This window comes from Trichomycterus rosablanca, chromosome 21 (assembly GCF_030014385.1).
Source record: "Trichomycterus rosablanca isolate fTriRos1 chromosome 21, fTriRos1.hap1, whole genome shotgun sequence".
Taxonomy (NCBI): Eukaryota; Metazoa; Chordata; class Actinopteri; order Siluriformes; family Trichomycteridae; genus Trichomycterus; species Trichomycterus rosablanca.
The window spans coordinates 5,433,856-5,448,427 of NC_086008.1; the positions used below are offsets into that span (position 1 = coordinate 5,433,856).

The 14,572-nt window shown below is 37.9% G+C and overlaps 3 protein-coding genes across 4 annotated transcripts; 1 reads left to right on the plus strand and 2 right to left on the minus strand.

The window, feature by feature from the left end:
- Positions 1–972: 972 nt before the first annotated feature.
- paxx (PAXX non-homologous end joining factor) lies at positions 973–5,156 on the minus strand. Its single transcript, XM_063017778.1, has 7 exons — positions 4,935–5,156; positions 4,756–4,816; positions 3,619–3,668; positions 3,344–3,528; positions 1,574–1,624; positions 1,255–1,345; positions 973–1,168 (listed from the first exon to the last, which is right to left on the minus strand). Exons 1-7 carry the CDS (start codon positions 5,045–5,047, stop codon positions 1,117–1,119), a joined length of 603 nt encoding a protein of 200 aa, XP_062873848.1. The 5' UTR covers positions 5,048–5,156; the 3' UTR covers positions 973–1,116.
- A 1,010-nt stretch (positions 5,157–6,166) lies between these two features.
- dph7 (diphthamide biosynthesis 7) lies at positions 6,167–10,098 on the plus strand. Its single transcript, XM_063018104.1, has 9 exons — positions 6,167–6,335; positions 7,464–7,576; positions 7,776–7,863; positions 7,957–8,051; positions 8,152–8,306; positions 8,448–8,520; positions 8,632–8,697; positions 9,139–9,311; positions 9,575–10,098. The coding sequence occupies exons 1-9, from the start codon at positions 6,198–6,200 to the stop codon at positions 10,009–10,011; spliced, it is 1,338 nt and encodes a 445-aa protein (XP_062874174.1). The 5' UTR covers positions 6,167–6,197; the 3' UTR covers positions 10,012–10,098.
- Positions 10,099–10,496: 398 nt separating this feature from the next.
- mrpl41 (mitochondrial ribosomal protein L41) lies at positions 10,497–14,408 on the minus strand. 2 transcript variants are annotated; one of them, XM_063017846.1, is made up of 3 exons: positions 14,354–14,390; positions 13,953–14,096; positions 10,497–11,149 (listed from the first exon to the last, which is right to left on the minus strand). In XM_063017846.1, the coding sequence occupies exon 3, from the start codon at positions 11,118–11,120 to the stop codon at positions 10,713–10,715; it is 408 nt and encodes a 135-aa protein (XP_062873916.1). In that variant the 5' UTR covers positions 11,121–11,149; positions 13,953–14,096; positions 14,354–14,390; the 3' UTR covers positions 10,497–10,712. The 2 variants fall into 2 exon arrangements, with proteins under 2 accessions (XP_062873916.1, XP_062873917.1); XM_063017847.1 differs by lacking the exon at positions 13,953–14,096 and having other exon boundaries at positions 14,354–14,408.
- Between the last annotated feature and the right edge of the window lie 164 nt (positions 14,409–14,572).

The window sequence follows — 14,572 nt, forward strand, 5'->3', positions numbered from 1 at the left end:
AGGCATACTGCTATAACGTTCATCATCGAGCTGGTTCCTTTTATTGTTCATGTCAGATAACCAAAGGGAAGTGAAGCATCTTGTTTTATGTATAGAATAAATGTGTTGATTGTGTATTTGTTACTGTCAAATGTTCAATTGTAAACTAGAAGCAATGTTTAATTTTAAGAGTTTATTTCTCCTCATGACAGAATGATTTTTGCTGTTAAGATGAGCGACACCAGCAAACATCCTGATTCATTTTGTGTCAGAAAGAAGTGCAATCAGTGGGCTGAAAATGCTTTGCTTTTCAACATTACTTAAAGGAATAGTTTGGGGGTGGGGTGGGGGGATCCACATTTGTGCAGTTATTTCAGATGTTATGAGACGATGAACACCCGTGTGTTGGAATGGAAGCAGTGTTTTCATTGCTGATGTAGCGATCTTTAATTATTTATTCTTTCTGTGCAGCCCGGTAATAAATGACCCACGGACCAGTACCGGTCCGCGGCCCGGTGGTTGGGGACCACTGCTTTAGTATGTAGTAGCTCAGGATTAAGCCTTGGTATGAGACGATCCTTATAAGTAGTTTTGAACAGCGGTGAAGCTTAACAGCATTGAATGTAGTACAATTCGTTTAAAAATTAACTAGACTTTTTGAAGTTTCACTGTTTTACCACCCGAGCAACTGAATAAATGTGCATTTTCTCACCAAACTAATTTTATAGGTCAGTCTCTTTAAGGGTAAGTGAAAGGTTGTTGTTTCAATTTAGTTTAAACTATTCCTTCAAGTAGATGCACATATTCATGTGGATATAATTTAAATGTATGGATATTTTTGTGGTTAAACATCTACTTTTATGATCTTTCTTGTGACAGACTGACTCAACGTTTAAGCTTGTTTCTGATTATGTTTAAATCTTGTGATGAGGTGTTCAGGTGTTTTTTTTTTTAATATAAACTGGAAATAATTTAAATAAATAAATAAAAAGCCTGATTTAAAAATCACATTTATTTCATGATCATATTTTAAAATCCTTCATTCATAATTAATATTTCTAAAAACAATAAACATATAATAATATTCAAGCTTAAAGTATTTGCAGTGGTGATTTTCTGTGGTCAGGATCAGAAGATTCATGTGTCATCATTGTCGTCATCAAAAGCCACTCCTGTAGCAGCCCGTTTCCTACAGAAATCAGAATGATCAGTAATAAAAGCTCTTATTTATTACAGATAACAGGATAAACTGTAGTCCACTGTAAAATAACTAACCGTTTTGTTCCTGGGTTGATAAGAGAATCTCCGGGAAGTCGTTTCTTTGCTGTAACTGTTGAGCCAGTGTACTGTTTCCTTGGTTCAAACCCTAAACCAAAACCCACAAAATGTTTGATGTGTAATTATCATTTCAAAATCTACCATATAGGACTACTACATGTTTAATGTTACTGAGCCTAAAACTAATTTCTTGTATCCATTTTTCTGAATCCTATATGCTAATATAAGCTAATATTACATCAGCTTTTTGGTCACTGTTTACACTTAATAATTTAGTTTAATGCTGACAAAAAAAGGAATAAAATATTCCACATACCATTGTTCCTCCTCTGTGGGTTTTTCATAGGACTTGATGAAGATGCTGCACCTATCATGGTAAAAAGCAAGTTTCAAAATGAGTACTTTTCAGTAAACAAACTTTAGCTGCTTATCCTGAGTGACAATAAAGTGACATCTTTTTTCTTTATGTATAGCCTCAGTACAACACATCCAAACATATCGGTGTTATTTAAAATCAAGTTCGGGTAGCACTGTCGCCTCACAGCAAAAAAGTCCTGAGTTCGATCCCCATGTTGGGCGGTCCAGGTCCTTTCTGTGTGGAGTTTGCATGTTCTCTCCGTGTCCAAGGGGGTTTCCTCCACGAGCTCCGGTTTTCTTCCCACAGTCCAAAGATGTGCAAGTGAGGTGAATTGGAGACACTAAATTGTCCATGACTGTGTTCGATATAACCTTGTGAACTGATTAATCTTGTGTAACCTGTAACTACTGTTTCTGTCATGAATGTAACCAAAGTGTAAAACATGACGTTAAAATCTTAATAAAAACAAACAAAAAAATCAAGTTCCCACATTTTACACTAACAGTATTATGTTTGTTTTATTTCTCACAACTGGTTAAAGCTGCAGTACATGAACTCTTTCTAAAAATCATTATTTTATTATTATTTTTTTTTATTTAACATCTTTTATTTGTGCCTTTTTAAAATTAAACACATCTCAAAAAGTAGCAGCAAGTTAATGCTGCCCCAACATTTTTGGGATTAAGTTTGTAATAAAACTTTGCATCTGCACTACAAAGCTTGTGAACCTGCTTAATTAGTTTTGAAAATGTTTGGTTTATAAGAAAAAAAATGTAATACTGATTGATAATATTGATTATTGCAATAGCATTCTTTATGGAACATCTAACAAAATCCTAAAAAAACTTCAGTATATCCAGAATTCAGCTGCTCGCCTCCTTACTCATACTCGCTCCCGTGATCATATTACACCTGTTCTCCAAAAACTTCATTGGCTTCCCGTTGCTCAACGCATTCAATTCAAAATTCTTCTATTCACTCACAAAGCTCTCCATAATCAGGCCCCATCCTACCTCACCGACCTGCTCCATCAGCACATTCCCTCCCGTAGCCTTCGCTCTTCTGAGGCTAACCTACTGTCCATACCCTCTAGGACCAAGCACCGGACCTGGGGTGACAGGGCCTTTTCCATAGCTGCTCCATCTTTATGGAATGCTCTCCCCAAACACCTACGAGATTGTCCTGACCTGTCCAAATTCAAGTCACTTCTCAAAACTCATCTATTCAAAATGGCATTTAACTTGTAACAACACGAAATAAATGCTTTTATTTTTGCTATTCTTTTTAATAGTTTTTATACTTAGATCACGACAGAAAAGTCCTAGATCCTAAAACTTGTAAAGTTTTCAGTTTCCTGATTGCATGTGAATCTGTCCTGTTTCTGTCTAATTTTAAGAAATTGTTCTATATTTGTTGTTCTTTCTCATAATTTAGCTAATTTTTAATGAACTGTCTTATGCTGCTCTCTTAATTAATTAAATTAATCTTAATTATTCTTGATGTTGATGTACTATTTTGAACTATGATTTGTATGGTGTATGTATTTGTTTTGATTATTTGTCTTATGTAAAGCGTCTTTGAGTATCTTGAAAAGCGCTATATAAATAAAATGTATTATTATTATTATTATTATTATTATTAATACAATTTAGACACCACAACAGTCTATCTGGCATTACAAGCCTTTAACATGTTTCATTGTACTGAGAATCAGATGTTTTTTTCTACCTGTGTTCTCCTGCAGGATCAGACTGTCTGCCATTTTAAAGAGAAGATCTTTGAGCTCAGTTCTTGCCTCCAGGTCTGTGAGTTTGGTGAAAGTCACATTCAGGTCTGCAGGTTCAGGGCCGAGATGAAGCACAGCACTTTCAGTGTCCAGAGAGACGAAAGCACTGCCACTCCTGCAGGCGCTCCTGAATCAACAAACAACAAAACACAAGAGTCGATGCCAGAAAGAGATAAAGAGGCTAATAAAAGATATTTCATTATATAAACAGTCTTACTTTAGTTTTAGGGCATAATCTTCTGTCGACCTCAATGAAAACTTCTTCATCTGTAAAGAAATAAATTTTTTCTCTTTATTCTTTCTTAGCAAGATATTTAACCAGTGCTGTCAATATCATTTATAGCAGTGATTCTTAGACTGGTATCAGTACTGGTGGTATGTAAAGTGTCCCAAGGTGATACTTAAATTCCGAACACCCACACATCGGGATCAATCTCATCTCATTTTCATTTTCAGCATTTAGCAGACGCTTTTATCCAAAGCGACACAGTACTGTGACAGTATACAGTATATTGTGCAAGCAATTGAGGGTTAAGGGCCTTGCTCAAGGCCCCAACTGTGGCAACCTGGCAGAACAAGCGACCTTTCGGTTACCAGTCCTGTACCTTAACCGCTAGGCTACAACTGCCTCTTTTGCATCTCTGCCCTCACAAAAGCTCTTTTGACTAAATAGGCACGAAGTTCAAACCCTATATTAATGTCTTTAGTATTTTTTTTTATTAATGGTCAGCTGTCTAGTGTCCGGCACGGTGGCTTAGTGAGTAGCACTGTCGCCTCACAGCAAGGAGGTCCTGGGTTTGATCCCCAGGAGGGGCGGTCCGGGTCCTTTCCGTGCAGAGTTTGCATGTTCTCCCCGTGTCTGCGTGGGTTTCCTCACACAGTCCAAAAACATGCAGTCAGGTTAATTGGAGACACTGAATTGCCCTATTAGTGAATAAGTGTGTGTGTGTGTGTGTGTGTGTGTGTGTATGTGTGTGTGTGTGTGTCTGCCCTGCGATGGACACTGGCATCCTGTCCAGGGTGTTACTGTGTGCCTTGCGCCCATTGAAAAGCTGGAATAGGCTCCAGCACCATGTGACCCTAATTGGATAAGCGGATAAGAAAACGAATGAATAAGTGAATGTCTAGTGTCTACATATGTCAGTAGAGTGATTTTGAACCTTTACCTTTGAAATGTTTCAAATGTTGCCTAGATTGTAATCGTTATTTTTATGATACACTATACTGACAAAACACCACCCATCAGTCACAGCTGTGATTCTGGCTGTATATGGCATTCATGTGCATTTATTAACTAATTTCAAAGCCCCAAAAATGAGAGTGTTACCCCTGATTAAGAATGAAAGAGACTCACCAGCTGGGAGAGGATTTCCTCTGACAAATCTGCTCTCCAAACATCTTCACCATTGCTCAGTCTAAATAAAAGATAATAATATTTCAGTGTAAATACCAGCTGTGTGTTTTTTATATAGAAATAAAGCTTAAATATGTCATTTAGTGCTCACAGGTATAATACATTAGATCAGCTCTCACCCTATACAGAGTCCTTCTGCCTCCTTCTGTCTGAAACACACGTACTTAGTTTGATCTTTCTTATCGATTAATGTGCAAAGGACATTTTTTGAATGAGATAAAATCGGATCCATTCCCAGCTGGAACCCTTTACAACAGATTCATTAAAATTCAATATTAAACATAAATAATAATTCATATATATTTAACGTTAAAACTACACCGATGTTTGTACAAACGCGGATAAACACTCCGGTTTAAATGGAACTTCCGGAAACACACACCACCCCCACCTTGTGCTTCATTCAAGTACCCTCTAATTTAACATGTTTTCCACTTCTTATATACTAGAAACATTTCAATTAAGAAAGTTAGTTTGGTATTATTATTATTATTTAAATTTTTCTAATTGTTTTTTTTAATGTAACGCATATATAATGCATCCAACATTTCAAAACGTGTCAGTGGTTCGCTTAAGGTAGCTTTATATTACTCTACTATTGAATAGTATTTAAAGTAGTATGTGCTCAAATAAAAACTAACAAACTAGTTTGGCAAATATATGAACATATATAACAATTATTTTAACTAACACAAACATTTTGACATGCACTAATACTGCAACTTCAACGATAATAATGAGGTTCAATAATTCTTGGGGCACTTGAAATTAACATTTTAGCACTTTTTTTAAGGTTACGTCTCAAACAGCTTCCTTATGTCTTTAAGGGCACATTTGAGATAACAGAGCCTGTGCCCTATCTAGTGCGCTAGATATAAAATGAGAAGCTATTAGAACGCCGCACAAAATACACGAATAAATAAAAGTACATTAGATTTATTACATATGTACAATAAAAACGTTGTAAGTAATACAAAACAAATCCTTAAGAGATGTAAGAACAATAAAGGAAAGCTAAATAAAATGAGATATGTATGTGGGTTTTGAGGTTTGTTTTTGTCCTATTAGCTTAGCGTTGTTTGGACTGTATCCAAAATCACACCACTTTCACTACATAGAGCAAAATCTCTAGGTCAGTTGTTACATACATCATGCTTAAGTGCACAGATTGTTATATAAAGTGTGATTATTAAACCCAAAATGTTTGCTAAAGGTCAGAGCGCAAACAAGAGCATTCAATGACCTGCAAAGCAGTTTCACTAGACATAGGGAACATAGTGTTATTTTGGACATAGCGTGCTCGATGAAACGCGCATGCGTACATCATGTGTACTTTCCAGTGTCCCGAGCGCGTGCCAGTGTAGCGTGCAGGATTAGATCAGATGGGTTTGTCTCGAACCCGCAACCTTCAGGTGTTTGATACTGAGCTGAGTGCGGATACTGTGGAGTGGTGTCCTCTCCCTCAATACAAGCACATTTTAGTCTGCGGTACCTACCAGCTTCAGAAAGATGGTGACCAGGTGAGTGCAGCTTAGAAGTTAAGGTTTAGGGATTAATCACACGTTCTTAAACATATCCCAGGTTTCTTCTGCAGCCATATAACATCAGACTACCTCAGAGGTAGTGGAATAACACAGACATGTTTGCATTTTGACCTGTATTTTCTGTTTTGCATTGCATTCCTAAAGAAACGGTACAGCTAACTAATTAATGAGAGATTTATCAGGATTTTGGGTGTCATGGAAGCACAATAAAAGTAATGAGAATATTTTCACCTTTCTCTTTTAAATGATGCAAGTGAACCTGTGTGAATGGATCTGATATGATTTAAAGTTTTAGCTTTTATCATAACAAATATACATAATGTTATTGATATGAAGCATCTTTGGGCAGAATTACTAAACAACTGCTATTATTGCACCAATAGCTTTCCCTTGTGATTAAACGCCCACCTCTTAACATGAATGAGTGTTTGTGTTTATGGTTTGTAATGTTCTTTGACCACTGGGTGGAACTGTGAACAATGATTGTTGTTGTTGTTGTTATTATGTAAGTCGATTCCTGGCGACCATAAGAAAAGTGTTTCTCCTCTTTGAGGCTGGTCCTGACCCACTAAAAAATACTATTGCACCAATAGCTTTCCCTTGTGAATAAACGTCCACCTCTTAACACGGATGAGTATGTGTTGAGTGTGTGTGAGTTACTGGTTTCCAATGTTTCCAACCATAAGGAATGTGTTTCTCCTGAGCAGACCATAATGTAGGTCAAACTATGGTACTCTGGTACATAATGGTGGTGTAGAACACAAATAAAGGTGTGTGCTTTCCTGTATTTGATCTTGACAACCAATGGTTTGGCCAGACTAAACAAAACGTGGAGTTCACATTGGGTGAACTGAAATAAGGAGTATCATGGTCAGTTGTATGATGGGTCTGGCAGCACATAAAACACTGGGCAAAAGGAAGGGATATCCAGAACTGTTCACTCATCAATCACAAGGCAACACATCACTTCATTTATGTACTTACTTCCACATGGAGGCAATTTAGAGCGGTCAGTTAGCGCACACAGACTAGGCAGGGTATGCAAAACAGATAACCGGTGCCCATCACCAGTTATTATTTTGATTTGTGCTGTTATATTTGCAGAATCCAAGCAGAATTGGCCGACTGTACCTTTTTAAATTTGATCAACAATCATCTCTCACCCCTCTGACTGAGATCCAACGCATCGACACTCCAGCTATACTGGATCTAAAATGGTAATTATGTACTCATATAGAAATAACAGAAATAAACATACATGGGTTAAAAGAGAGCTCTAGTTTATACTAAAGCTTTCAGTTTTGTGAAATTTTATTAGTAAATTAGTTCATTTTTCAAAGCCTATTAATAGTAAATTTAAATGACATGTGATTCATTTGTAATTTGATTGAATTATATCTCTCGTTTTCCCCTCAGGTGTCATACAGCAGTGAGCGAACGACCTCTGCTGGGAATGGCCACAGCGGGGGGAGAAATCCAGCTGCACAAACTTCTGGACACACAAGTACAGTTCAGACCAACACTTTGTATTTGTTATTTGAAATTTTGTAAAATGAAATCTTGATTAGTTTTTTCGCTCATCCATTTACTGTTGTAGGAGAGCAGCTGTGCTCTGGAGTGGGTGCTGAGTACAGAGTTGGGTCCAGACAGATTAGCACTGTCACTGGACTGGTCTACACGGAGAGGTGAAAGGTGAGGAAGGATTTAAAGGATTAACCTGTTGTACACAGATGTACACACTAATATATACACCAGCCTTGTGTAAGATTCAGCTCTTGTTTGTTGATGCCAGCGACACCCGGGTGGTATCCAGTGACTCGACTGGGGCTCTGACGGTGCTGTCTCTGGGTGAGGCCAGTCTGACTGCTATTTCCCAGTGGAAAGCTCATGACTTTGAGGCCTGGATCTCTGCTTTTAGTTACTGGGATACACAGCTGGTTTATTCTGGTGAGAAACAATGTCTTTTTGTAACTGAGTTTTTAAGTCATGAGAAAACATTTACAAAACATTTTAAATGGTTTTAATTCACTGTGATTACACTGATAAGGAAAACTTTTATTTCTGGGTGGTGATTTTTGGCTCTTTTAGGTGGCGATGACTGTAAACTTAAGGGCTGGGATATGAGGATGGGTCCCTCTTCTCCTACCTTTATTAGTAAAAGGTAAAAAAAACTATTTTACTCCAGCATGTACATGGCGTCATAACCACTGCAGCAGTAATAATAATAATCATAATGTTATGGCATGAATATTCCTGTTATCTTTCCTCACAGGCACTCTATGGGTGTGTGCAGTATACACAGCAACCCTCATCGAGAGCACATCGTTGCCTCTGGCAGGTAAAACACATTCAGTCTCATATGCAAAATTCTTGTAAAATGTATGTGCATAATGCACTGAAATAAAAAAAGGTGTTTTTTAGGTGATTTTTTTTAATGCATAAACTCTGTAGATGTGGATCTGTGTGTAATTGTTTATTTTATATTTATTCTATCATGCTCCAGTATGAAGGCAAAACTTCAGCATATCGTGTTATAATAACCACACAAGTGTTGTCAGAAAAAGGTTATATACCAACACCAAATGTTGATTGATATGTGTTTTATATTGTAATGGGACATCATAGGCTCATTGGTTATTGGTTAAAGAAAATTGGCAAAATTTGCATCCCTTCTATCGATCAAAGGAAAAACCTGCATACTGAAAAACACAAGAGGAACATATTACACTTTTCAGGTGTGTTATATAATTGCTTTTTGGATTTTATGTGCACACTTTAGTTATGATGAGAACGTGTTACTGTGGGATGGAAGAAACATGAGACAACCTCTCAGCGAAACACCAGTGGGTGGAGGAGTGTGGAGGCTGAAGTGGCATCCTGTTAATGAATACCTGCTCCTAGCTGCCTGCATGCACAATGACTTCCACATTCTGAACTGCCAGCAAACGCTCGGTAAGAAAGATTAGAGAGTCTCCTTTATATTGTACTGGTGACTGACTGGTAAATATATACTATATAGAATCCAGTAAGAGACTGGTACCCTCTTCCTTGGGTAAACAGTACACATATGCTCTGCCCTATACAATATGTTTAAGAAAACAGGATTTATTGGACCTGTCAACCCTTTAAAAAGTCACATGCACATTTTTGGGGAGTGGTCCTAATGAAACATGTTTGTAGAAACTAATTTGTGCTTCCATCTTCCCCAAAACCAGATGGAAATGAAGGGCCATGCCCCATTCTAGCATCTTACATCCTGCACAACTCATTAGCATATGGAGCAGACTGGTCATGGCTTCCTCTGAGCAGCCCTCCACCTTCACCCCCTCAGACTGAAGCAACACCAGCCAGTGTCACCCCCGCTGAACCTGAAGGCCACCTTAGGATCCAGTATGAATCTCCCACTGCCAGCTTTGACGTCTCGCTGGAGGACGACTGTGGACACTACATCCCTGACCATGCTTCTCCTACAGGACAGAGAACTATACCAGCTTCAGCTCCCAGTGTTGAAGACCCAAACTCTGTGTCATGCCTGCTAGCCACCTGCTCCTTTTATGACCACATGCTGCATGTTTGGAGGTGGGACTGGAACCCAGACAAGACTGAGACAGAATCGGGTAGTGGTGAGGCTGGGTCTGCTTCCTCTTCTTAAAATCCAACTATGAAGTCTCTGAAGTGTGATTGAGACTAAACAGAAGCCATAACTAATAAACATCATGTGGATTTTGCAATACTGTAACTTGTAATTTTGGTTTTTACTGTATTTACAACCAGTAAATGAAATCAGCCTGTTTCATTTGTACAGTTACAGTATTTGGATGTTTCTTTACATTCCTAGCTGTCTTGTTATTTATAGTAATTTACTTCACTAGTGCTGTGGAACAGGTGATTTTCTTTTACACCTACAGTTTTACACCTTTGCTGCACTATATGGTCAAAAGTATTTGGACACCCCTTCTAGTTCAAGTGTTTCAGCTATTGCTAAAAGACATATAAACTCAGTAATATGCCTTCAGCTTTGTTGCAACAAAAGTTTGGCCCCATTTTCAAGACAAAGTCAAGTCTATAAAGAGATTTGAGTTTGCGACACAAAGACAGCCACCACTTTCTTTTAAACCATTTAACCGAGGACATAGCTAAATTGAATCTCTTTCATTTTATTTATGATACTGACATTTAATGACATCGACAGCACCAATATTGAATACAATCTGAGATCAAAACTGTCTTATTTTGTAGAATTTAAAACAGACAAATTGGTTCCAACAATACATGACTAACAGGTGTATTAAACAGGAACATGTAAGATTTTTTTTGCACAGTCCACTAATCACAGCAACAAATGCAGTGAATCTATCGAATATAGTTTCTGGGATAAAGTTTGAACAGTTTCCCTTCTTGTGTCTTATCCAAGCCATATTTTTCCAGCTGCTCTGGGTCAAACATACCAGCTTCAATGTCCCTCTTGATGTGTGGAGTCACAGCTTGGCTAAACAGACTTTCTGCAGTGATGGGCTGCTCTGTGCCTGGCGGACTCTTGTACGACACGTATGCCTTCAGCTTAAAGCCCTCCAGATTAGGCACCACAAACTCTGGGATCATTTCCTTGATGGGGATGAACTTCCTGCTGGAGGTGACCACTCCGGTAGGCATGGCCCCTCTGCTCTTGTAAAAGGTCCGGGGGCCGCGTTTGCTGGTGAATTCAGCTGTGCGGTCTGCTCCTCGGGCCATTCCCCGAGCCAGGGCGGACAGCAGCCCCATTTCTTTATTTACCTCCCAGAGAAGTCCACCTAAACAGATTGACACAGAGACTATTTTGATGAATATTTGTTCTTTTTTCATAAGCACTTCAGTATGTCTGGGCATTATAACATTTTCATAGAAATCTGTAATCAGTAAAATCAAACAGTAATCAAAAAATCAATAATAAAATAGTTGGCAACTGATATTGCATGGCATGGACTGCACAGGCACCTGAAGACATGGCATGTGTGATATAGTGCAGAATAAACCAATCTATTAAATGCAGTGCCATCTTTATAGCACAGCTTGTGTTATGATGTGAGTAATAATTCAGGTTGTAGTGAGTGATGAAGATTTTGACAATTATTCTAAACAATAACTGACTCATGAGTAAACAGTTAACTAATAACTGATAACCCACAAGCTTATAGAGTGTCAAATTTATAGACCACATCACAGTTTCATATAAATAGGAGTTCATGCTTTATATATGTATATATACAACATATTGACTGTGGCAGTAAAGTAGAACAGTGAGCAGAACCAGTTCATAATTCAGTATGTAGATATTTTGCATCATGTTCCAGTTTCAATTCTGCTTCTAATAACACCACCAGTTATCAAGAATTGTTTAACAACACTGAACCGACTCCATCTTACTTAATTATCATCATGTTTAGTTAGTGCTTATAATGAACTGACTGTAAAATCTACATTCTGAATGCTGAACTGGTCACATGTTTACTGTTCTAGACTGCTGCCACGTTCAATGTGTTACAGTGCCTAGCAAAAGTATTCGGCCCCCTTGAACTTTTCAACCTTTTGCCACATTTCAGGCTTTAAACATAAAGATATGAAATTGTAATTTTTTGTGAAGAATCAACAACAAGTGGGACACAATCGTGAAGTGGAACGAAATTTATTGGATATTTTAAACTTTTTTTAGAAATAAAAAACTGAAAAGTGGGGCGTGCAATATTATTCGGCCCCCTTGCGTTAATACTTTCTAGCGCCACCTTTTGCTGCGATTACAGCTGCAAGTCGCTTGGGGTATGTCTCTATTAGTTTTGCACATCGAGATACTGAAATTTTTGCCCATTCTTCCTTGCAAAACAGCTCGAGCTCAGTGAGGTTGGATGGAGAGCGTTTGTGAACAGCAGTTTTCAGCTCTTTCCACAGATTCTCGATGGGATTCAGGTCTGGACTTTGACTTGGCCATTTTAACACCTGGATAAGTTTATTTGTGAACCATTCCATTGTAGATTTTGCTTTATGTTTTGGATCATTGTCTTGTTGGAAGATAAATCACCGTCCCAGTCTCAGGTCTTTTGCAGACTGCAACAGGTTTTCTTCCAGAATGGTCCTGTATTTGGCTCCATCCATCTTCCCATCAATTTTAACCATCTTCCCTGTCCCTGCTGAAGAAAAGCAGGCCCAAACCATGATGCTGCCACCACCATGTTTGACAGTGGGGATGGTGTGTTCAGGGTGATGAGCTGTGTTGCTTTTATGCCAAACATAACGTTTTGCGTTGTGGCCAAAAAGTTCGATTTTGGTTTCATCTGACCAGAGCACCTTCTTCCACATGTTTGGTGTGTCTCCCAGGTGACTTTTTATAGATATCTTTGAGAAATGGCTTTCTTCTTGCCACTCTTCCATAAAGGCCAGATTTGTGCAGTGTACGACTGATTGTTGTCCTATGGACAGATTCTCCCACCTCAGCTGTAGATCTCTGCAGTTCATTCAGAGTGATCATGGGCCTCTTGGCTGCATCTCTGATCAGTCTTCTCCTTGTTTGAGCTGAAAGTTTAGAGGGACGGCCGGGTCTTGGTAGATTTGCAGTGGTCTGATACTCCCTTCATTTCAATATGATCGCTTGCACAGTGCTCCTTGAGATGTTTAAAGCTTGGGAAATCTTTTTGTATCCAAATTCGGCTTTAAACTTCTCCACAACAGTATCTCGGACCTGCTTGATGTGTTCCTTGGTCTTCATGATGCTCTCTGCGCTTTAAACAGAACTCTGAGACTATCACAGAGCAGGTGCATTTATACGGAGACTTGATTACACACAGGTGGATTCTATTTATCACCATCAGTCATTTAGGTCAACATTGGATCATTCAGAGATCCTCACTGAACTTCTGGAGTGAGTTTGCTGCACTGAAAGTAAAGGGGCTGAATAATATTGCACGCCCCACTTTTCAGGTTTTTATTTCTAAAAAAAGTTTAAAATATCCAATAAATTTCGTTCCACTTCACAATTGTGTCCCACTTGTTATTGATTCTTCACAAAAAATTACAATTTCATATCTTTATGTTTAAAGTCTGAAATGTGGCAAAAGGTTGAAAAGTTCAAGGGGGCTGAATACTTTTGCAAGGCACTGTATATTGTTTTTCAATTAAATAAAGCATGAAGCTTGATGTGTTTTAGAATAGAAAAGTTTGAGCATCTCCTTGAGCGTACACACACATATACTGTATATATATATATATACATATATATTTATATATGTATCTATATATATATATATATATATATATAAATACATATACATGTATTTACAAATAAACATGTACACATATAGATACAAAAATACATTATAGGTTTTGATGGGACGCTATAAGCTTGTTGGATAACTTTTTATAAAAAAAATGGTCAAAATTAGTTTCTCACAGATTTAGATCCTTAGTTTGCAGAAAGAGGAAAAAAAAAAAAATATATATATATATTTCATTCACCTGACCTAAACCATCACATTATTGTTAAATCACGCTAGAATGACATGGATCATTAGATGAATGAACTAATATATATATATATTCTATACGATTTATACTATTATACTATACCTTAGTGGTTAAGGTACTGGACTAGTAAACAGAAGGTTGCCGGTTCAAGCCCCGCCACCACCAAGTTGCCACTGTTGGGTCCCTGAGCAAGGCCCTTAACCCTCAATTGCTCATTGTGTAAGTCGCTTTGGATAAAAGCGTCTGCTAAATGATGAAAATGTAAATGTAAATATTTATATTTTACTTTGTAGTAAAGCAGTACAGAAGTTAAACGTTTAGCCTAACGTTTCACGTTATTGTTAGCATTTACCCAGGTGCTAGGACAGTACACATGTAAAACTACTCATTTTATTCACACCTTACATCAATTTTTAATGTTAAACATGAAAACACCTTCATTACTATGTAAATAATCATGATTAAAAGACGTGTTTGTATATATTAACTGATAGCACACTCACCTTGAAACGCGTGTATTCGGAAAGCAGCTAAGCTGAGTGAATCGGCGGGCGTGTAAAAGAGGTTGCACCGGATTGGTCAAACGGTTTTTCTTTGCCCAAATCAAAGGTCTGATACTTGAACTGGGTTTTAACGTGCGTTATTATTCCTACCCGTTTTGAGAAAACCCCGCCTCTGGGATGATGATTGGCTATCATGTAAAACTCTTTGGCAGTTCGCCA